This window comes from Haliotis rubra, unplaced genomic scaffold (genome assembly GCF_003918875.1).
Source record: "Haliotis rubra isolate DU_JTF1 unplaced genomic scaffold, ASM391887v1 Scf386, whole genome shotgun sequence".
Taxonomy (NCBI): Eukaryota; Metazoa; Mollusca; class Gastropoda; order Lepetellida; family Haliotidae; genus Haliotis; species Haliotis rubra.
This window is the reverse complement of record NW_025767064.1, coordinates 472,677-498,020: the sequence shown is the minus strand read 5'-3', so window position 1 is coordinate 498,020 and position 25,344 is coordinate 472,677. Positions and strand designations below refer to the sequence as shown.

The 25,344-nt window shown below is 41.8% G+C and overlaps 1 protein-coding gene across 1 annotated transcript in view; it reads right to left on the bottom strand.

The window, feature by feature from the left end:
• Positions 1-4,519: 4,519 nt before the first annotated feature.
• The window catches only part of LOC124286542, a 45,264-nt gene continuing 24,439 nt past the window's right edge, over positions 4,520-25,344 (bottom strand). Inside the window, 15 exon segments of the mRNA XM_046722907.1 lie at positions 4,520-6,430; positions 6,932-6,960; positions 7,868-8,007; positions 9,686-9,742; positions 9,936-10,033; positions 15,997-16,077; positions 16,080-16,181; positions 16,688-16,798; positions 18,628-18,791; positions 18,925-19,030; positions 19,471-20,648; positions 20,651-21,215; positions 22,979-23,106; positions 23,516-23,614; positions 24,264-24,439. Coding sequence (XP_046578863.1) covers positions 6,225-6,430; positions 6,932-6,960; positions 7,868-8,007; positions 9,686-9,742; positions 9,936-10,033; positions 15,997-16,077; positions 16,080-16,181; positions 16,688-16,798; positions 18,628-18,791; positions 18,925-19,030; positions 19,471-20,648; positions 20,651-21,215; positions 22,979-23,106; positions 23,516-23,614; positions 24,264-24,439 — 3,240 coding nt within the window. The 3' untranslated portion in view covers positions 4,520-6,224.

Here is a 25,344-nt window from a genome sequence, read left to right as displayed (position 1 = left end):
AATTTCCTTCAGTTGGACTTTCTTTTGGTTATCTTCCCCCTGCAAAGAACATGTTTTCAATAGGCAAATCTACAAATATCTTCAAAAACTAAAAATAATTCTCATTATGCTCACAGTCAAGCCACCCTACCACCCCCCTTTCACTCTATCACACTCAACACAAGGCATACATTCTTTAAAATTATTCAATATTTACATCAAAATTGTAAACACATTCTAAAAAACACTGAATGTACAAATCAAGGTTATTAAATATAGTGCACAGATACCTGAAGCTCTGAATTATCTGTTAAAATTGACAATGTATTGAAACACCCATTTCATTACATTAATAAAAATTTGCCTGGCAGATGCAATTCAAAGACTTCACAAAATGAAACACCAATCTGGTATCTCTTGTGACAATAAAATTGTATTCTATATCTTTCTTATAAGACATATCGCATGCTTGGACACAAGCTATAATAAATATTAGTTTGAAATAAACGCCTCATATTAGTGACTCCTCCAACCAAGAATGTAGACATACGTTTTCTAAAAACCTTTCTTCCCCTGCTATTTCCAAAATATAGCTACCAAAGAATTCACATTGATCATTGTGTACAAGGTATTTGCATTTTAGGTTGGCATCTTCCTAAGCGCTCTATCCTATTCACTGATGGTGATATCCCGTATATAACTTGTAATCTCAGACAAGCACACATTGATTGCTAGATTGCTATGTGTACGGAAACTGTCTCCAAAAAGCATGATGTACCAGGTGTGTTTAGTAACAGCCATGATCATCACTTGCTCAAAATCAGAACTTCCAATTAATCTCAGTATCCAAGGTCAAATACCTTGGCTTTAAAAATACACATCACAGAGCCCAATAATCACTCATGCCAAGAGCAGCAGTTGAACTTTGATTGAAACAAAGTCCAACATTTTCCTGCCATGTTCACATAATATTGACTGAAAAATACAAGTAATATGACTCCCTTTATCCAACACTTGCTTTTGGACCTGTGTAATGCACTCTCAATCTGTCACAAACCTGTACACTCTCAAGCACTCTACTGACAGCATTGTCACTGTGGAAGGATCATGCCTTCGCAACAAGCAGTTTGTTTAGAGATCATTTTCACACTCCAACACACTTCCGAGGGCACTGTCGCACTCTCAGTACACTTCCAATCTATTTCTCAACAAACCACTTTATTGAGAGTAATTCCTTTCACCCATCAAAAACCATTGGAGAATCAGCTGGCATAATGCATTTATTAAGCACACATTGAATGCCTGAGCAATGGCTCCAAATTGCTTGTGTGATGGTTCCAGCCCACAAAATAGATTCCAAGAGGAACCAGAACCAGTCGTTGACCATTGTGAATAATATCCACCATGCTTGTCAAAAGCAAAAACATAATCCAGTTCTGAAATGATTCCTTCAATACATACTGACACATACAACTGGGAAAGAAATTGTCTGTCACATCAGCATTTACAATCCCATCAACTACACCCTGGCCTTCTACATCCCAAACCACGAAGAACACTGTCAAAGCATCAACAACAATATTATTTTCAAGTTACAGATTACACCTTCACCTTTCAGGCTAAATCGTTATTAAACACCACATTCCAATATGTACACACTGGTGACCTATGAGTTGATTTACAGCCATCCTTTGAGACATAAAATGTTTAGAGGAAGTATGGTTTTGTTACAGTGGAACACAAGAATTGGTGGCAAATTGTGCCTAATACTTTCAAACTGAACCATGGTATTCTGTATATTTCACATACCACTAGGGTATCCATCACCTGAAAGACCTCTTGCCCAGCTAATGTAAAGGCAGCAAATATCACGCCACCACATAAGTGAGTGAGTTTAGTTTAACGCTGGACTCGGCAATATTCCAGCGATATGGCGGTGGTCTGTAAGTAATCAAGTCTGGACCAGACAATCCAGTGATCAATAGTGTGAACATCAATCTACGCAACTGGGATACAATGACCTGTGTCAACCAAGTCAGCAAGCCTGACCACCCGATCTCGTTAGTCGCCTCTTATGACAATCATGGGTTACTGAAGGCCAATAATAACCCGGATCTTCACAGGTATGCCACCACATAAAGTAACTTCAGTTGTATTGTACTTGAACATACACATCAAGTAACTGCTAGGTTTGGTGGTGAACCAGGTTACAACATGTCCTTATCAAGTGACCACACAAGTCTCCATTGTAAAATGTAGGCAAACGGGGCAATGAGGTCAACAGGTAGGTCATACAAGGTTCGTACATTTAGGTGACAATAGCCAAAGCTATACCTGATTAACAATGCAATATGTACTGCTACACAACATGGACTTGGTGTAATACAATATGCTGCAGCAGCTATTCTGTAGACTTCAGGATTTCCTGCAGTGTAATACAGATCTCAAGGGCTTTGTTTATAATCTTAACCTTAATATTTACTTACTTGAATATTATTTATTAACTATATAGAAGAATTTGCAACAAGTGCTGTAGCAACAGAAGCCTGAAGTACATGGGTTCAGCAAACAAGGACAACACGCTTGACAAAAGATAAATATTACTTTCTGCTGACGATAAAGAAATTCAACAGAAGAATTACATAGTACTGTTTTCATCACGAGTGCCAAGAGAGTTTAGAAAAGTAATAAAGCTATTCATTAAAACCATACACTACAATTTGTTCTCAGGATTGAGCAAAAAGTGAATAAAAAAAACCTTCATCAAATATTGATGAAATTTTAACATTTTCAGTAATATCCCTCCTGTGCTTCTGTTGTAAGTAAAAATATCTATAATCTACACACAAAAAAAAAATTACTGTAATTTACACCAGTTCTCTTTGTGGTACTTACAAAGGTTAATTGCAGCTAGGTGTAGACTGACTGACTGACTGAGTTTGGTTTTACGCCGCTTTTAGCAATATTCCAGCAACATCACGGCGGGGGACACCAGAAATGGGCTTCACACATTGTACCCATGTGGGGATTCGAACCTGGGTCTTCGGCGTGACGAGCCAACGCTTTAACCATTAGGCTACCCTACTGCCCCTAGCTAGGTGTAGAAGTTGTTCTAGGGTTTGTTTACTGGTGCTCAATACAGCAAAAGTAGCATGTCACATTTCATCCCAAGTGGCAGTGAAGTAAAGCATGATAACAAACACCTTGTATTAGTTCTACCTGACTACAGAATCACATGCACAACACCCTGTACCAGTGATCTTGATTTCTCTTATACACAACATGCAATGAATATTGTGTGTTGATGGCTCATGCAGCACAGGTCTTCAAAGGCTGGCTTTCCAAATAATAGAGATCAGTTGCATTTAAAACACAGGAAGAGTTCATGATAGCACACAGGAAGGTACATGCAGTATGTGCAACGTGGTACTGACTAACACATTATCCAGTACTTCACTTTCCATACTTCTGTATGTTTCAGCAAACCGAGATGTATTCCTGTCACAAATGTTACTTTCAACTTTATTCAAAATAAAGCACTTTCAAGATTCACAACACAGATAATTTAATGTTCTTTTAATCAATGAACCGTCAACAATGCAGTTAGTTCATTGATATGCAGGAGAGATATGAACTCTCCCTGACCAGTGTGTCTCTTGAAGTCAGTATCCCTCATTATGATATACTGAACAAGTACACAGAGGACAGACACCCATACACATTTACAGAGTAATACCAAGTAAATGCAGGCTGGTAATTCAAGAAGAATGACAATATCAAGTAAGCTCTGAAAAGGAAACCAAGGCAAAATGAATACATTTGAGACAAAGTATATAATCATATGCAAAAGCATAAAAAATTCTCAATGTCAGAGCTGTTGCATCTTATCATTAGTTTGGGCTTACCTGCTGCCACTGAGATGACGGATGACAAAAATTATCATATATTTGCATGGTACCACCATCGACAATATGAAAACCTGACATCTCATCACAAAGAATGGAAGTATATCTGTATATTGATAGAGGCTTACAAAGAACCAGTCTCTGTTTTGTTTAGTGAACTTAGGACTACAGCAGTCCTTACTCAGAGCTTAAGATTGAGAGTTCTGATTATCATAACTTACAATCACTCAAGAACATTGCATGAAGGGCAAACTGGCAAGTGTCTGGATAGGAGAAACAAATAAATGATCAACACTGAATTATTGCAAGTAGTTTGTAAAAGTAAAGTCTGCAATATTATAAGTATGCAAAACCAATGTTGTATAAAAAAGAACTGAAATTGTGAACTTGAACCTCTATACCATGTTTACACTAGAGTAAAACTAAGTTCTTTCTTTACCCTGGTTAACCAAACAAGTTATACAATCAAAAGTATACAATCATGCTTCATATGAGGTGAAAGGAAGACAATATTGATCAAAGATAAAAACAGGCATTCACTGTGTGAACTAGTGTTTTAACTTGGTTTTACAAAGACATGATAAAAATGAGAGTAATTTCTACACACAGTTCATGTTTTTGGGAGTCAATTTTTAAATTTGTGAGTAATGAAAACATTTTGTTACAAACATAAATCCATTATTAATTCAAAATAAATAAAGAGCTGTGAAATCATATCTGATCCAGTGCATGGTTATTGTATTTGGTGAAGTTACTTGGATTCAAGAAACACTTATTTGAATTTTTTTGGTGTCACCTGTGACTCATATGAAAATATTTAGGGAGTATTTAACAAAACTGTTGAGTCAAATAAAACAGGAATTATGCATCAGGTAAAACCTTGGTTTTGAGTGTTCAGTACTAGGTGGGAAAACAAAGAGTCCTTCTCATAACCATAACATTAACAGTTGTGATTCGGTTCCAATACTACAGTAGCGAATCTAAGGCACTCCTGAGTTTGGAACACTGGTGTTGTAGTTTGAGTGAGTGAGTGAGTATGGTTTGATGTCACGTTTAGCAATATTGCAGCAATGTCCGGGCAGGGGACACCAGAAATGGGCTTCACACATTGTACCCATGTGGGGCAACGAACCCAGGTCTTCAGCATGACGAGCCAACACTTTAACCACTAGGCTGCCCCACCACCTCCTTGTAGATTGACTTTGGCTGTTGTATCATCTGATAAACGACCCCTGGGTACTGCAATTCTATATTTAGTTACATTAACCAGATTTACCTTGTACATGGTTGGACAAATCCAGTTGACTATATTTCAAGGGTGCTACTATTAAATTCAGATTTGGCAAATGTAGATGCATAGTGCAGCATAGCATGAACCTGTCATGCAAAGGTATCTGCAAATTACATACAGTCTCCAAGAAACCAGTACATCACCACAATGACTAGGAGTATTTTTGCCCTATTTCAGTGTGAATATACAAGTATTCATTTTCAATTTTTTATAACACCAATCATATTTTCGTGCAGTCTCACCCCGACAAAGGAATAACCATTAGAATGTCATGTACATATGAACACATGTGAAAAGAAAGCTTTAATTGTTTTTCATGGTGGCATTAAAATCACATTATATGAATATTCTCTCCTCTCTGAGATATGGTTTTATACACAGATCCCATGGACATTTCTTTGCTACAACAAAGACACATCTTTGACACACCGAGAAAATATCTTTGACACACCATATATCTTTGATACACCATGAATATTTGTCTGATACATCAACATATTTGATACACCAAAGACAAATCTTTGATACACCAAAGACAAATCTTTGACACACCAAGAAAATATCTTTGACACACCAGATATATCTTTGATACACCATGGATATTTGTCTGATACATCAATATATTTGATACACCAAAGACAAATCTTTGACACACCAAGAAAATATCTTTGACAGACCAGATATATCTTTGATACACCATGGACATTTCTCTGATACACCATGGATATTTCTCTGATACATCAATATATTTGATACACCAAAGACATATCTTTGACACACCATATACACCTTTGATACATCATAGATATATCTCTAATACATCAACATATTTGACATAGCATGCCTTTGATGTACACGAACTATATTTTGATACTTCATGTACATATCCTAGACAGGTCATGAGCATATCTTTGATAACCACATATCTTTGATACACCATGAACAAATCTTTACTGTACCACAGAGATATCTTTGATTCATCAATGTCATACTGTAAATGGGTATGATAAAGAAAATGTGGTAACTACAAAATAATTGCTACAAAAATATTATTCATTTTCATCTTCTGATGGTTCACTGTTTCCATCAGTCTGTGTGCCGGCAGTGCGGCGTATCCCACGGGTAAGAGTCTGTGTGGCAATGCTGCTGGTGCGAGACTGTGGAAGACCCAACATAGACATGAGATTCATTCTTATTGATGAACCTTCCCGACCTGCACTACTGTTGGTATTATCCGAGTTTTCAGGAAACTCCTCATGCCGCTTCGGATCTGGGACTGTGACACATACACCGGCAGTTGATGGTTTTGGCTGGTGGCAAAATAGACTCATCTATGCGACTTAAAAGAGTGAAGGCCTCCCAGGTAGCATTCAATTGCGGAGCAACTCTGTCGTCTCGAGAGCTGTCGCCAGTATATTGCGCACCGAATATGCACTCTCAACAGAATGTGGAGATCGTCAATTCAGTTGAAAGAGCCTAAATGTCCGAGGAGAAACTTATGTTCATCTCTGCCTTCTCGGGTATGTACCCATACTCTAATCGAAGTTATTCAGCCACTAGAAGACAAGTTCCCGTAGCTCCATGTGCCCAATGATGAATAGCGAGGGATCACGGGCCTAACCTGTGACTGTTTATATGCCAGTTGATGTTGACCTCACCACAGGCCGGAGGCTGTCTGGTCGGTAAGGAGTTTCCAACCCTTGCAGGAAAAGGCCCACGTAACAGTATCCTAAGACGCTCAATGGGCGAAGTCCACCAGAAGCTCTAAGAGTTGCCTTCTTCACTCTGAAAAGAAAATATTCAATCATCCACTGATAAAATCTTGCTGGCACAGAAAGGTTATGAGAGGGTCATTTGATCAGCCTGCCCTCACTCAGAGAGCCAATGGGTTATGGTCATTTGATCAGCCTGCCCTCTCACAGAGAGCCAATGGGTTATGGTCATTTGATCAGCCTGCCCTCTCACTGAGAGCCAATGGGTTATGGTCATTTGATCAGCCTGCCCTCTCACAGAGAGCCAATGGGTTATGGTCATTTGATCAGCCTGCCCTCACTCAGAGAGCCAATGGGTCATGGCTAGCATTTCCTTCTATAGTTATATAGTTAGCAGTTGGTTATGTGAGGGTCATTTGATCAGCCTGCCCTCACCCAGGGAGCCAATGGGTCATGGCTAGCATTTCCTTCTATAGTTATATAGTTAGCAGTGGTTATGTGAGGGTCATTTGATCAGCCTGCCTTCACCCAGGGAGCCAATGGGTCATGGCTAGCATTTCCTTCTATAGTTTTATAGTAGCAGTGGTTATGTGAGGGTCATTTGATCAGCCTGCCCTCACATCCTTCTAGAGAGCCAATGGGTCATGGCTAGCATTTCCTTCTATAGTTATATAGTTAGCAGTGGTTATGTGAGGGTCATTTGATCAGCCTGCCCTCACCCAGGGAGCCAATGGGTCATGGCTAGCATTTCCTTCTATAGTTATATAGTTAGCAGTGGTTATGTGAGAGTCATTTGATCAGCCTGCCCTCACCCAGGGAGCCAATGGGTCATGGCTAGCATTTCCTTCTAGAGTTAGCCTGCATCACGGTTTGAACAAAACACAGTATCTAAACAGACTAACTTTCCATAACAAATTGTTTCAAACACAATTCAGTTAATATTGTTGTAGCCAACCGCATGCCTAAAAGCCGCCACTTACCCATGTCTACAGATGTGCAGGTCTCCCCTGTTGGTGCCATACACCAAACCTTCCCCAACTCCACGTAGCCATCGGGCCGAGTTGACACTCACATGTGTACGGATGTCCATATCACACGGGTGAAATACATCACTGACATGCTGAAATACATTGTAAAAAATGTCAGACATGCTAATATATGTAGTGAAAGATATCACCAACATACTCTATACAAATTGTCCCTGAAATGCTTGTATATGTAGTGAAATATACCCATAAATACTCTATACAAATTGTCACTGACATGCTTATATATGTAGTGAAATATACCACAGACGTACTGAAATATTCAGTAGATATAAAACACCAAAACAAGAATCTAACCAATTTTTGATTATCCAATGAACAAGATTCCACTGGATGTAAAAGTCAAAATATCAAAGAATATTATATTAAAGGATCCCTGAAAATCATTGAAGATGACAGGTGTCATGTCAGTGACATACACAGCAAGTTATGTCTGACATTATGACTGACTGACTGACTGACTGACTGAGTTTAGTTTTACGCCGCTTTTAGCAATATTCCAGCAACATCACGGCGGGGGACACCTGAAATGGGCTTCACACATTGTACCCATGTGGGGATTCGAACCCGGGTCTTCAGCGTGACGAGCGGACGCTTTACCCACTAGGCTACCCCACCGCCCCTCTGACATTATGAAACGTGGAGCAGTATCAACCATAGGTAATGGATAATTGGTGCAATTTGTTCTAGCAATTCTAACTAAACATTATGCTGAATGGCCAACTCATTCCTAATGTTTGAAAAGCAGTCTTGTAACAACCTGAAGTCATAGAGAATTGTTGCAACAAACTAAAGATGATGTAATTAATTTTTCTTGACTTCAGCTGCTTTTAAGTTTATTTGTTTTAACAATAGACTGACTGAGCGGTGTCGTGACGGAAAAGCTAAAATTTATTTTTCAGATGTCCCGGGAAGGCTAAAATGTATATTTCGGATTCCCCGATATGGTGCTCATATCCGAATCACCTGGAGGTTTACAGCTATCACTTAATACACTTTCCAATTATTGCACAGACTGGAGCCTTAACATTAATGTAGACAAAAGTAAAATTATGGTTTTTCGTAAAGGAGAGAAGATTCGACCGGAGGAAATATAGTGCTTCGACCGGAGGAAATATAGTGGTTTCTTACACAGGCTCCTTTACACGAGCTTATAGAACTCTAGCAAGCAAAGGTCTCAAAGCTATGAATGCTTTATTTAAAAATGTCAGTTGTTACAACTTTTCATTGAAAACCTTGTGTGAACTATTCGACACTTTTGTTACCTCTACTGTGATGTATGGTGAAGTGTGGGGGTATTGTGAAATGTTCTGATGTTCAATGCCAGATCATCTACAGTTGCTGTATACAGCGAACTTGGGAGGTAATAGGAAATAATGGTTATAAATCATGGATACGTAATGTTAAAATGTTTTTGTATGAACTTGGTTTTGGTCCTCCGAATGAGGCGCGCCATGTTCATTCAGCCATAACATTGCATTGGAAGTACCGTGAAGGCTACACTCATTGAACCGAGAAGCATCATGGTTTTAGCCTTCCCCGGTCATGAACCGACTGAGCTGATGTCTCCACTGATCAGGAGACTAGTTTTACTTCATTATTAAGAAAGGTAGAGTATGTATGACATAAGGAATAACCTACTCAACTCAGAATTATGGCCTATCTGTCCCTTGTGAAATAACAATAAAAGTCATACTCAAACTAAAATATACACAATAACATGTCTGTGAGTAACCCTAGCAACAGTCTTACCCTCATTGAGTTCTCCCCGGCACTCTTCTTATCCAGTTTATACACCTGGGCAACCAGCTGTAACAGACCAGAACAGTGCACAAAGTCAGGAAGTATCTTTAATATTACTGTTGATGTTAGTGTATTTATTGTTTCATGCATTACATTTAACCTATCAGATTCAGAACAAATGGTCGGATTCCTTGCAAAGGTCATTTCAACACAATGGAAACATAGTCTGGATTATTCCAAGTGAGTTGCTGTCCCATACCTGGTTAGATGTGAACACCCATGAAAGTCTCTTGGCAGCAAGTCCTACCATCACACACTGGTTACGTGGAGACATGCTCACAGATATAGCATTGGGCCCTGTAAAAGTTCAAAACATATCACAAACTTCATCATTTCTGATTACACAATGCCATTTAGAAAGTGGTCAGATGTAACATATGTTATATTTGGGATTACACTTTCAAAGTAAAGTACCCGTGAAGGTCCGGGTTAGAATATTGATCTTCAGTAACCCATGGTTGTCGTAAGAGGTGACTAACAGGATCGGGTGGTCTGGCTCGCTGACTTGGTTGACACATGTCATCATATCCCAACCGTCTTGTCCAGACTCAATTATTCACAGACCGCCGCGCCATATAGCTGTAATATTGCTGAGTGGGGTGTAAAACTAAACCCACTCACTCACTCACTTCTTAGTAAAGTACAGATTCTAGTACTTTTTTGGTTGAGTCCCATCCGGGATTCGAACCCACACCCTCAGAGTCAGGCACCTAATCGCCAGCACCTAATAGCCAGCTAGGCAGCTGACTTTGTGTGCTTGCGAAAGTACTAGTATCTGTACTTTACTAAGAAAGTGTAATCCCAAATATTAGTTACTTCCTGCACTTATTGCTTACGACTCGAAAAGTGGCTGTGCCAGAAGATTGATGTTGAAAAGCGTAGACTGTGATCGCTTCCTGGTTTCGTGTAAACATCCGTCTGTGCACGCATCATCGGAAGGTGACGTCAGCCACCTCTGATTATTGCCGTAAATCTCACAGATGAATACGAAGAGGGGAGGTAGCTGAAAGCGCAGGGTGGGCCCTTATCATAAGTAGTGCAGGATAAGTATACAAATATTTAAAATATTTAGATTTTACTAAATTCTTAACTAATCCTGCACCACTTACTTCCTGCACATTTATCTGACAGGCAGGATGGAGGGTGTGTCATCTGCGGGGATCGCCTCGCAAGGTAAACAAAGACAGCTCGGTCAATGTCATCAAACGTGCCGCAGTGGTGGAAAAACAGGCGTGGCACCTAAAGCGGACAGCGAGTGACGATCAGGCAGTGGTAATACGCATATATAAGACACGTAGTCTTAAATGGTATATACCACACGATTTTTAAAGCGTTATAAGCTTTAGGGAAATGCAGTAAAAAGCAGTGACTTGAGTTAACCCGAATGTTACTCCTTAACTGACAGACCCAGTTGTTCCAGAACAACTCTCTTCCCACACGGCGTCGGCGTGCTTCATGGGAAGAAAAAGCATGGTGGAAGTTATCTTCGTTGCACCTGGAAGAATAGTCAACAAAAACAGTGACTATCTCTCAGTGGTAATTCGCATATAAGACAGGCAGGCTTAAATGGAAAGACCATGCGATTTTTAAAGCAAGATTAGCTTAAGGGAAATGCAGTAAAAAGTATTTTTCCAAGTGTTACTCCTTAACTGACATCCTGTTGTTTCCCTCGGAACAACTCTTTTCACACACGGCGTCATTGTGCTTCGTGGGAAGAAATATCATGAAGGAAGGCACCTTCGTGGAATCTGGAAGAAAGGTCGGCAGAGAGGGATTATATCTCAGTGGCAATTCGCATATAAGCCATGTACGCTTAAATGGAAAAAGACCACACGGTTTTAAAGCGTTATTAGCTTTAGGGAATGCAGTAAAAAGCATGGACTTGAATCTATTCAAGTGTGACTCCTTAACTGACATACCCAGTTGTTTTTCTCAAAACAACTCATTCCCCACACGACATCGTCGTGCTTCGTGGCGAACAACAATGAGGTGATATCCGTAGGGGCTTGGTGAGGTGCTGGTCTGGCACCAATGGTCCGAAGCATTGGACACATGTGGTGTGGATACTGATTGGCGAAGACTGTGTCCGACGTCTAGAAACACTCATGCATTATCAATGCCACTGTACTGTTACTGTGAAGTGCCATAGTCCAGGCAAGTGTACGAAGTACATGAGGATGGCGTAGATGTAGGGGAAACCAGACCAGCCACATTATACACATGAATAATGGTATTCCGTATCCACAAAACACTTGTGGTTTTGCTTACATGTCTCTGATGGCTTGGGTTCGCTTAATGTACAAACTGAGTACATAAGCTGAACACAAAAGTAACACAGGAACGTCGTCAATGCCGACAACAGACGATAAAGGCGAAAGAGAGAACTATCAATCATTTCGCGCTGGCAACTATAGTTATAGTGATGAAATCCCAATCAAATACCCAGAGGCACAGAACCATGACGGTGTTGTTCAAACTTGACCCAATTAACACCAAGCGCATGACCCTTGTCGCTATTGCTGTGCAAGTCTGCAAGGGAAGTGTTCGTGAGTGGCTTGTAAGACAAAACGCGTAGGCGATCCAAGACCGTGTTGAGATTCCTGGTTGGTGGTCAAAACTGCAGCCTGGGTACTCAAGTGCTAAACAAGCGAAGCATTGACGGTAGCTCCTGTCAATGGGGACTGCCAAAACAAAGGGAATTGCCACTAACAGAAGTGGCAACCATGCCCCTCTTGAAATGCCTTCCCTGTAAAAATACAGCAGGGAGACTGCTAACAGGGGGGAATACATTCAGCGGATCCTGCTTCGCGGCAACACAACTGCTCAAACAACTGCCCCTTGTTATACATGTGCCTAATGGAAGTCCAATGTTCGTTAGCAAAGCAGTAACAATGCTCTGGCTGAAAAGCAATTGGCGCACAATGCTGCCTGAAGATGCAGTGTGTTAATTGAACCGTTCTGGCATGGGATGAGGATGCACTAGGATGTTTCCACATCTGGCTAGTTGAAGAAGAGCTCTCGACGCTTGAAACCAACCTCTGGTTCAGATCTAGTAAGTGCATGGGTGCCTCAATTCTGCACGGAGGCGCCAATGCATGGGGGCGCCGACATAAAACGTATGTAGTTCAGAACTCGCTCAGTCAAGGTGACTCCCCCTATGACATCTAAGGGTGAGTCCACTAAAAGGACAAAAAAACTGAGGTAAGTGAGGCAGGAGGCCGACACGTTGACGAACGTCCACCTGTCATTCCCGGGTGGACACATGCAAATTACGCAATATGGCGGAGAGCCCACGTGAAATCACCAAATTATCACTGTTGCTGCACTAAGCAGGTACTCCCGGTCGAAGGTAAACCTTGGAACCAGGCACACCGTAGAGGCAGAACTATGAGGTGCCGGAACCCATGTGTCCATATGTTGTGACGTATGGACACCCAAGAAATAACCAATTACGTCAGAACGCAATCGTCACCATTGTACGGGTGTTTGAATAATACAAGCGCCTAGTAGATGAGGGAGTGTCCAGTCATGTGGATCTTGAATTTGTTATTTTATTTTTTTCTTTCCCGCCTGCTTCCGTCACCCTTGAAGGGGTCGCAGCTACGTTCATATCCTCTCTTGTTGATGTGAGACTTGTCACCACGTCTCCTACCACGCACCGGCGCCTGATTCCAAGCCCACCTAACAGTGTGGCCTCGAGGCTATAGTAGGTACTGGATTCATGTGATGAGGGATGTTTGACTTGCTGGAAGGCCGTCAACGCTATCTCCCTGTGAGTAAAGTCACACACTGTTCGCGAACTCGTTATTAAAGATGGAAATCAAGGACTAGGATTGGTGAAATAGATTCCTCGGAAACTTTGAATCCTAACTGGAAAATCCTTGACCTCAAATAACACCTGTGTTGGCGAGAACTGCCTGTAAGTGTTCGCCAAAGACAGTGAGGACCATCCACTACCAAGCCATCATGCAAATAGAAGGGAGGTGATGATCCTGTACGGATTCATCTCTGTCAGGTCTTGAGAGACAGTGTTAATAGCCGAAGCTAAGTTGAGATAGGAAGTAGCATCCGTGTGGATTCCAAATCAAGGGCCGTCATCCCTTGAGTCTCGTGCCTTGTAAGAAGAAACACTGTCACGCGCTTAATTTCCTCATCCACCTGGGCTGCCCTATTGATGAATTCAAGACAAGGGAGTGCGTAAACGCCACCCCCGGTATAGGTACCATATTAGTTGAAGTCTTCGAGGGCAAGATGTGTCCGTCTGCCGACGTAGAGGTCAGCGGAGACAGTGGTGCAACCAACAGCTGCCGAACTCTTGAAGATGTGGGGGCGCTGACACAGTATGTTACTTCATATAGATGCTCAATCTGGCGCTGGAGTGAGGGAGTGAGGGAGTGAGTGAGTATGATTTTATAGGCCACTCACTATGATGTTATAGGTGCTAGATCCAGTAGAGCCGCCGTACAGGTGCTGGATCTGGTAGAAACGCTGGACAGACGCTGGAGTGAGTGAGGATGGTTTTATAGGTGCCGTACAGGCGCTGGATCTGGTAGGAACGCCGGACAGACGCTTGAGTGAGTGAGGATGGTTTTATAGGTGCCGCATACAGGCTGGATCTGGTAGGAACGCCGGACAGGCGCTTGAGTGAGTGAGTGAGTGAGGATGGGCTGGATCTGGTAGGCCCGGACAGGCGCTGGAGGAGCTGGGAGGAGTGAGGATGGTAGGAACCGCACCGGATCAGGTAGGAACGCCAGACAGACGCTTTGAGTGAGTGAGGATTGTTTTTATAGGCGCCGTACAGGCGCTGGATCTGGTAGAAACGCCATACAGGCGCTGGAGGGAGTATGGTTTATAGGCGTCATACAAGCGCTGGATCTGGTAGAAACGCCATACAGGCGCTGGAGGGAGTATGGTTTATAGGTGTCATACAAGCGCTGGATCTGGTAGAAACCCCATACAGGCGCTCGAGGGAGTAAGTATGGCTTTACAAGCTCCGTATAGGGGCTGGATCAGGTAGATGCATCATACATTCCCTGTAGACAGGAACGACGCTATAACAGGTTGGTGTTCCAAGGGAGGCGCTAACACCGACTGGAGAATGCCGAGGTCGTAGTCGATGTGGTAGAAGCGCAGTCTAGGCGCTGCAGTGATGAACAGCAGAGGCGCTGTTGTACCAGACTGCCCTGCTAACTAGGTCAAGTCAAATGGGAGTCGAAACATCCAGTGACTTCTGAGCGCGCGGCGCAAGCATCTGAAGCATCAGGAATAAGACGTCTGCCAAGGACACGCTGGAAACAGCAACCTGGAGAAAGGAGACGGAGCGCCAGACGCCCTAGAGCTAGAGGACATCAGTGTTGTGGCAAGTATCTGGATGCTTATCACAGGCGACGTCGGTGTTGGACCTGACCTATTAATTAAGTAAGCACAACTAGCACATTACTTGTGTGAAAAAACAAGGGAAAGCGCAATTCACACAGTGTGAATGAGGGCACTTATGAGATACCCCGCCTTACAAACTATACAGCGTGTGCCGTATAGAAACTGCAACATAGCAGAAAACCCCAGCAAACACACGGTCAAAAACATTACAATAGTAATGGGGAACACACGATGAAACAATATAATAGTAACGGGGTAGAACAGCATAAATGATAACAACGTCTCACAAAATACTGACATAAACTGGAGACCAGAATTAAGGCTTAATAATAATATACGATGATAGTATAACATATAAGCATGAGCCAAGAACAAGCCAGTACGAATACATCAAAGCCACGGCTGTGAATGGCGAAGTGACCGATACCGTGTTTATCACAAACACCATCACTACAACAGTACTACGAAAAACGAAACAGAAAGGTAATACCTACACTCTCTGAAGAACAAGCGGAAAGTACCCAAAAGATAGTTTATTATCAATAAACACAAATTCATAGGATACAAAACAGTCGAGCTGGCAAACCACACGTCTTGCGAGGCGTGCGAAAAGCAATAATCTGAGGTGGCTGACGTCACCTTCCGGTGATGCATGCGCGTGCAGATGGATGTTTACCAGAGACCAGGAAGTGATCACAGTCTACGCTTTTCAACATCAATCGTCTGGCACAGCCATGTTTCGAGTCGTAAGCAATAAGTGCAGGAAGTAAGTAGTGCAGGATTAGTTAAAAATTAACATATTTCTGGTTTCAGGGAATAGCTGGATTCTGCATATAGTTCAAGTTTATTCAAAACACTTTGCAACTGACATTCTTACTCACCAAAACTTTTAGTAAAAAGACATTGAGCAAAGGAGTCAGGATGCAATGAGAAGACAGCCAGGATGTTGTCATCAGGAAACCACGGTGACTGGGGACGAAGGTTGCAAGGAAGGTAGCATCCTGAGATATATCACAACTGGCATCATTATGAAGCTTGCAGTGAGGCACCACTATGTTGGCTTTCGCTGGAATTACAAGAAAATACAGGCATCAGTGAAAATGTCAAAATGTTCACATTTCAGGTGAGTCACATATTTACTCAATTGTGTTCATGGATGGCTTCAGGAGCAGTTCATTTAAATGATAGATGCTCATATTTGATTCTTCAAATATCATTAACGACATCAGATTTCACTGTCTAAACAATATACATCAATGAAGAGAGTCAGCATAATGTGTACTGTATAAAATGAAGACTCATGAAATTTTGAATTCTTCCAGTTATATCAGCAAAATCAAAATGTTCACATTTCTGGTTAGTCACATATCTACTATCAATTGTATTTATGGATGACTGTTACGTTCCAACAGCAGTTCATTCAAATGATAGATGCTCATACTTGAAACTTCTAATAACATTAATGACATCAGGATGTTCACTGTCTAAACAGTATATATGAAGGAAGAGAGTCAACATAATGTGTACAGTATGAAGGACACCATGTCTGTGGAGGAGGTGTGATGTACTCACACTGACTAATGTCAGGGATCTCACACTTGGTGAAGTCCCACCGCTGTATGCGATGTGTCTGTGGGATGATGTTACTTGCCACTGCAGGCTCCCCTGTTCCCATGAAAGCTCCTGAAATGTTCATTCCATGTCCTATGAATTATGAAATATAAAAGCAGTTATATACACTGAATGCCTCAATATAATCTGCAGATGGTCACAACACCATAAAGATTCTATCAAAACCATCTATCATCAGCCAAAAAACTATATCAGGGCTACAGATAAGGGGCGTACAGGCGTAATGTACACCTCAAAATCAATATAAGATTTCAAGCGTATCGTGTACGCACATAAATACCTTCGTACGTCTAACATTTAATTTCCGTGCGTATCGTGCAAATGGAAATCTGTTTCGGATAAATACTTGTTGTCAAAAGTTTCTTTGCAAAACACGATTTGACACATAAGGAAACCCAGACAGTAGGAATCCCTTGCGTTGCCATGCAACGATATGCGTCACTATTTTTCGATTGGCTAAAAACTACACTGTTCCTATTTATATCCAGTCGGACCTGACATTTCACGCATCACACAGTCGCTCAGTTATTTCTCACACGTCTCCTCAAATACAAATACATGGTTGGAAATAGTGATCGATAAAACGTCCAGACAAACCACAACAACTCGCTCACACAAAAACATGTCAGTACTCCTTCAAAATTCTCAGTACACCTCCACTTGCAATATGATGTGTAAGTACACTCACAACCCCAAAAGTTATCTGGAGCCCTGTATATAATAATCTGAACCTAATTGATTTCACCTTAACACAGTTTAACTGCTGTTGTTGCTTTACAAAATGTCAAAAGTCACAACATTTACAATGAGAGTAAAGTTGGAATCTCATAAACTATAAGAGAATTAATCCACAGAACCACATTTAATGGTATAAATCATCAACAGAAAGTTATCGTATTAAAAGTTAGTGAGTTAAAAGTGCAGAAACAGCATCCCAATCATATAAAATCAAAGCATACCAGTTTAATTTCAGATTAAAGCACAATATATGGACAAATGTTCAGGACATTTATCACTTTAGTGAACCCATGACTGATTGAAAAGTATCAGACTCTTTGACTTCTTCCGATTACCCCTTGCACTATTTGAATCAAAGAACCCCATAAACCTTCATGTCTTACCATTAGGGTTATAACAAGGAGCATTTGACGGTCATGTTATTTTCGACACGGATCACTGACGGATCAGGAGGAACAGGGTATTCAACCCACAACCAGCTGATCTTCAGATGGGGTAAAAATATATGACATTCACGATTGTTGCACCTCTATAGTGATATCACATTCACGATTGTTGCACCTCTATAGTGATATCACATCTCTATAGTGTTGCACCTCTGTAGCGATGTGCATGGACATGATGGTGTGAAAGGCTGCTTCTACTAGCCAGGCATATGCTGGCTTAGGGTGTTAGCCCACTGAAATACCATACCACAGTTTAAATGAATACCCCACTCAGGTACAGTATAAAGTTGCTTGATTCTTTTTTGGTATAAAATACGCAATATTACAGCTATATGGTGGCAGTCTGTAAATGATAATCAAGCCTGGACTAGACAATCCAGTGATCAACAGCATGACCTTTGATCTACGCAACTGGGATACGATGACATGTGTCAACCAAGTCAGCGAGCCTGACCACCCAATCCCAGTGACTGTGGAGATTTACTGGCCCGACTGGATATTTACTAGTTTCTATTCACACACTGCCATGAGATTGGGATGGCATGACCTTCCACGCTCTAGGCAGACACTCTATTCACAAGAACATTGAGACAGTCCTGGCAACTAGGAATACCAGTAGCAGCAGCATCTATGGCCACTGAAGATCACATTTTTAACAGCTTTAGGAAAATGCAACCAGTGTATTGTATCACACACCTGCTATGGCTCTGTTGATGGCAGCATGAAGGGCATCATTTGGTCTGTTGAGGGTGTCATCCAAGATGCTGACCGAGTAGTGAGGGTGTAGGTGGCGTTGTTGCAGGGCATGCCAGCTCCGGTCTTCCTGGTAAGCATCCTCTCGTGATGGAGTCACACGAACACTGCAGGGATAATAATAACGTTAGTTCAAACAAGCAACAGCTTTCAGCAATATGCTCATAAGAATATATTACAGGGAACCCAATAGAGAAAAAAAGATGGTATAATTGGGAATTGCTTTTGTGGAAAAGTTACCTTGAAACACTTGGAGGTGGTAGTGGGGGTTGAGTGACAGTAGATTGCTGGCTGTCTCCTCTCAGGAACATCTCAAGAAGGTGTGTGTTTTGGCCACTTCCTCGAGCTACACAAACACAAATCACTCTAACATTTACAATCATCTATTTCAAGGAAATTAGCAGCATTACCAACAGACATGACAAAATAATCACATGATGTTATTATGCTCATTATAATATAAATAAAATGGTATAATACTTGTCCTCAAAGTGTTTTAATATGGGGTTATAGAACACCACCAACCCAACCTTGTGGTTTGATGCACTTTTTATTTAGCAGATTTCTAACCAAGGGCAGGTAACTCTATCCCTCCAACCTGTATTCCAATGAAAGTACAAACTGCGTTTTGACATGTCATCACAATATTGCAGGTGAAACCAAAAGGCATTTTTCTGGCACTAGCATCTGGCGATGTTTTTAGCATTAATAGCATAAAGATATAAGTAAGTAGATGTTTTAACAGTTGAACTTAATAAAATGGACACGTTTCTCAGGTATACTGACCTGGTGTAGAGTTGTTATAGGCAGATGGTGTGTGAGAAAAATCTCCCTGGTCTCGTGGCCTGGTGATGGTGATGAGAGGAACATGCTGTGACGCCTGCCCTGATGTCACTGTTGGTGTTGACTCTGTACCTTCAGGAGAAGACTGGTTGGAGATTCTACCTCGAAGGTTGAGAATTCTGTCCCGATCTTGATGCAAAGCTCGCAGTCTTTCCGTGAACCTCTCCCTCAAGGCAGTGATCCTACGATCCAGTTCCGTCACTTGTCTTTCTAATCTTATTGTGAGGGAGGTTAAATCTTCTCGCCGAGAACCATCTGCAGGAAGGTCGCGAGTGATTCTAGAAAGAACACTTGAAGTGGTTTGAGACGGGTTGTTGTTATGATCACTATCTTCCAATACATTTCCTATGTCATCATGTCCTGCAGCTCCACCAGGTGACTCTGCACCAGCAGCCTGGTCAGACTCATCCTCCACTAAACCTTCTACACTTTCCATCACAGAGTCCTGCTCAGTCATAGCTTCATCCTCTTCATGTGGCGAGTCCTCTATTCCTGTAGAATCAACTGATCTCCGAGCATCTTCACTGAGACCAATGACATCTGTGCCCTGGTCAGAACACTCAGGAAGCTCCATGGTTCCGCTGGTCTGACTAGTGCCATCTGTCGTGGGAGTCCTCTCCTGGCTGCGAGAATTTGAGTTACGAGAAGACTGAGAAGTTTGATCGGCAGTGGATTCAGATGAGTTGCGATTGTGTTGAAACATCATCATATTAAGCAGCCTACTAGTGGAGGCCACACTGGGCCTACTTCTGGGAATGGCAAGTCCTGCTGAGGTCGGCACTACAGTAGGCAAGGACCAGGTTGTCTGATGACCTGTTGTAGAAGAACTAGTAGTTGTTACTGGTTGGCTGTTGCTGTTCGCTATGCTGGGGTTCAGAGTTCTACATATTGCACAAGGGGGATGGGAAGAAGAGTATGAGGAAGGGGTAGTGTTTGTCTCAGTCATTCGGCTTGTGCGAGGGACTTCACGGAACGCACTGCCAGAAGGTCTTGAGCGAAGTCTGTTTAAAGAAGACACATAAGGGGAAGACACAATACTATTAGGTCCTGAGACTGGTCTTAAGGAGCTTGAAGATAAGTGTTCAAATCTTAGACCAGATCTCAGATTAGCACCAAAACTCATTGTTCGAGAGCCAGCTCCAGACGTAGGAGGGTAGAATCTGAAGAACCAATCCTTCTCAGATTCATCCAGTTACTACCACCAGAGTTTCTTATAGAGTTCACAGACATGGCACTGCTATCTTGGGAGTAATCATGTGGGAATAACGGAGGACGAACAGCACTAGCACTAGTAGTAGGTCGCACTAACAAGGGCCGTTGAGCACCAACTTCAGCCATCTCAGACAGCTGTGGAGGAGTTGTTGACCCTGCTGTTCCCATATCCTCCTCTTCAACTGAAGGCCATACCCTGGGTGGAGGACTCCATGTCCCAGGCTGCAGACTATGCATTGTTGTGAACCTACGCAGCTCATGAAGGGGATAGGGGTTATTCCGTCGTCGACTGGAAATGCTGGATACAATGTCCCGAGCATGCCTGGTGGTTTCTGTGATGGAGGAGGCATAGTTTCCTGCTCGCCGGAGTCTCTGCTCAACCTGTGAGGAATAGTGTCTCCCTAGTAAGGAGCTGCTCTCTGTGGAAGAAGAAGAATTGGAGCTCCCATTGGAGCTGTCAACATCCATGCTGCTTTCTGGAATGACATAAAGAAAATCATTGCTTCTTCATACAGATATATCACTATTACTGAGTACACAACAGCCAAACTCCATAATTTCTATTTACCATATGGGTGAGGTGAGGTGAAATTGGGTTTATCGTCGTGCTTGAGAATATTTCGCTCATATGACGACGTGCATGCGTGTGTATGTGGGCCTGCTTGTACTAGCCCAGACTTAAGCTGGTTTCATAGTGCTAGCCAACTGAGATACCATGCCGCAGTGAAGCATGAATAACCCACTCAGACACAGTATACTGACTCCAAGCTGACCAATCCTTGTTGTACCCATTAATGCCAAGCGCCAGGCAGGGACCAACAAGTACCATATTTTAACGTGTTTTGGTATGACGCGGTCGGGGATCGAACACGCGACCTTCCGCTCTCCGGGCGAACGCTCTAACCACTACATACGGAGGCGGTTTTACCATATGGGAACTCAGAGATGTGTCACCGTAGTTCATAACTTTAGCCACTAGAAGCCTGAGTCGAGCTCAGCTAATTCTTGTCCACAAAGTAACATGAAAATCACCCGAAAATTATGCTAAGACCCAAGCTATGGAAGGCTCAGAAGTTTTTAGGGCACAGACTGTGTTCTAATATCTGTGCCAGTGTGTATTCATATCAATCATCACTCTATTTTATTTTGTTAAAACTGATGAATAAGAGAAATGTTCTTTTCTTTGTTGTCTGGACCAGACAATCTAGTGATAAACAGCTAAAGCATCAATCTTTGGGTAGGATGACATGTGTCAATCAAGTCAGCAAGCCTGACCACCTGATCCGTTAGTTGCCTCTCAGACATGCATGGGTTGTTGAAGACCCATTCTAACCCATTTCAAGGACGAAAAAGAGAAATGACTAGGTGCATAACCACTACTGATAAAACAAGAAGACAAAGTCATCAATATCCCCCGCAATGGCAAAATACTCTTCATGAATATGTCTACTAGTTATGATTATGTCAAATGTTTTGGAGTGTATATAGCAAAGTGGAAGGAGAGTATTGAAAGGTTTTTAAGATCTGCTCCAGAAAGGAGCACTACCACCAAATTCAGTTGAAGCCTAACTTGTTGCCATGGAAATGCAACATAATGACATCCTCATAGTCACAGCCTAAGTCATGTTTCCATGGAAACATCAAAAAATAAACTTCATATCTGGCTCTAACCCCCATAAGGCACATCTAGGGATCATGCTTGATATGTGTACCAAGTTTGATAAAGCTAGCATGTATAGTTTAGGAGATCTCCTCCGGACAAGATGACATCCTCATAGCCACAGCCTAAGTCACGTTTCCATGGAAACCGCAAAAGATAAAGTTCATATCTGGGTCTAACCCCCAAAAGGCACATCTAGGGATCATGGTTGACATGTGTACCAAGTTGGGTTAAGCTATCATGAATAGTTTAGGAGATATGCTTCGGACAAAGCGTGACGGACACACGGAAGGGGCGGACGGAACTCGTTTCTATATCCCCTCAACTTCGTTGTTGCGCGGGATAACAACCATATCGATAAGTGAAAGTATGAGTAAGATTAAAAGTGTATTACAGTGTATGAATTTAACTGATCAGTCTCTCTCCAAGGTATTTCTCCTTCAGACAGTAGCTCCACTTCAACTAACATTGCCTTGTACACAATTATGCATTCTCAAAATTGGAAGTCTTGCTTAATTAAAGCAGCTTATGGACACAAAATCACGTAGAGTACATTCAAACATTGTGCTTCTTGTATACCTTCATCGCCCCTGTGGGCATTACGTAGCCTTTCCTGCTGGTAGTCATGGAAACGCTGAATAACCTGCTGATACCGCCTCCTGTTGGCATATTGCTGAAGTCTATTGGGATGTGGACCATTTGTTTCACTGCAGAGAAAGTTGTGCTTTAAATATTTCATACTGTTTTATGCAATCATTTTCAAAAACATCAGACATAATTATGATGCCTTAAACCAAAAATCGAGCAGTTATTCCTATCAGGATATGAAGATGCTATTGCAGCTCTTGCAATACACTCATGGAATTCCAGCATTAAAACACCATCAAGTATTGAGGTGAACTGGTCAAAAGGCCCCATTCCACACAACGCTTAAGTTCAAGTACCAAAGTTACTTTGGTCTTTGTGCTGAGATCTCATTGTGGAACAGGGCCCTGTATCCCATGTTTGTCTAAAGGACTGGTGATCTGATCATCAAGACATATTTCCAGGCTGACATGAGATAGCTGTGACATTGCTGACTGGAGTATACATCAGTAGCCCAGTCTCCACTCTTACTTGATGTGCAGGACATTGCCTGGTTCCTCCCGGTGAACAGTGGTGTTGTTTGCGATGCCTGTATACAGGTAGTGGCCGAGAGGATCAAACCGAAGCCATCTGCAAACACAGATGTCATTTAATTAGAACGTCAAGAATAACAAAACATGAAATGTTGCAATGTGTAAGCTGATATTTCTATCAACAAGTATTAAGCAGTTTGCTCTAAGTTAAAACAAAACTAAAGTTTTATTTCCTTTGCAAAGATCCATAAGTTCTTCATTGTCAGCTACTTGTATTATTTTGACATTATTCTGAAGTATTCTAATGTTTACAAAGGAGAGCTTGTTCCAACCTAGGACCTCTATCCAGTCTGAGCAGTATTTAGTAACTGTTTTCCTTTTTCGTCTCTTTTTATTTAACTTTTCCCCTGGTTTACAATAATTAGTCAGATTTTGATTTCATTGGAGAGCATTCAAACACCCTACAAACCAGTTACCAGCAGAATAACTATACATTTTATCAAAGCTTATGGTAACTTGACCTGTAGACCTCTAAAGTAAAAGGTGAGGTGAAATTGGGTTTATCGTCGTGCTTGAGAATATTTCACTCATATGACGACGTTCTAAAGTAAAAGAGCCGATCTGGGTGTGTTACATCTCTATCCATCAACTTATAAAGAAAAGTACCTATCATGATCTTATAGTCAAAACAAAAAGCAAAGTGAAGTAAATGAATACTGCATTAACATAGCCTACATTGTACCCACCTTATCCTTTCAAATTCATAGTTTGTCCTGGAGAATGCAAATGGTTCTGGCTGGCTCCAGTCCCAGAAGTACACAGTGTTGCCAGTAGCAAACACCAGCACATGGTCCATGGGGTGGAATGCCAGTGATGCTATCACCCCATTGGTGGGGGAATGCCATACCTCACTGCCCCCTCCCTGAAACACAACACACAATACACTAGCCAACAGGGACATTTGGGAAATTCAAGAGTACATGAGTTTGGTTTCGTGAGTGAGTGAGTGAGTTTAGGTTTTACCCGCTTTCAGCAATATTCCAGCTATATCACGGCGGGGGACACCAGAAATGGGTTTCACATATTGTACCCATGTGGGGAATCAAACACGGGTCTTCGGTGGCGATCGAACAAACACTTTAACCACTCACGCTACCCCACAGCCCCTCAAGTACATGAATAAAAGAAGAAAGTTGACAAACTTGATGGATGACAATTGCTTTATTAAGTGAGTGTGATGTTTCGATACAGATTCACTGCTTGACAATGATACAAGAACCTGTATCGAAATGTTGCACTCACGAAATAAAAGAAGTTGCCATCCATAAAGTTTGTTAAAATTGTACTACCCAACTTCTAAAATGACACTCAAAGAAGTTCAAGATCACCTGATTCTTCCACATTACTGCTAAAACTGTCCTAGACATCTCACTATATTTTCTCATGATCCAAAGAGGTTTCAGAAAGCCCTATGCGACAAAACAGTCACATCTTCCATTATCTCACCTCGCACATAAATGTCGTTTTCTGATTGGCTGAGCCAGTCAATATACCCCGCTTACAAGCAAGTAACATTTTCTATGTTGCCCGCTGGAAATGCCGAACTGTGAAATTCATTTGGTACTTCATGTTAGTAGCCTGAGCCTGAGCCTCGTGACCAGTGAACAACTTATAGTGCCCCTTGTTTCACCTTTATTACATCAGCTACTGGTCTGGAAATATATCCACCCACTGTTTTTCGAAAAAAATAATCAAAATCATTTTGGTTGTTGAATAATATCAAGCTCATAGTACATGTAGTTTTTCAAATCTTCGGCCTTGGTTCGT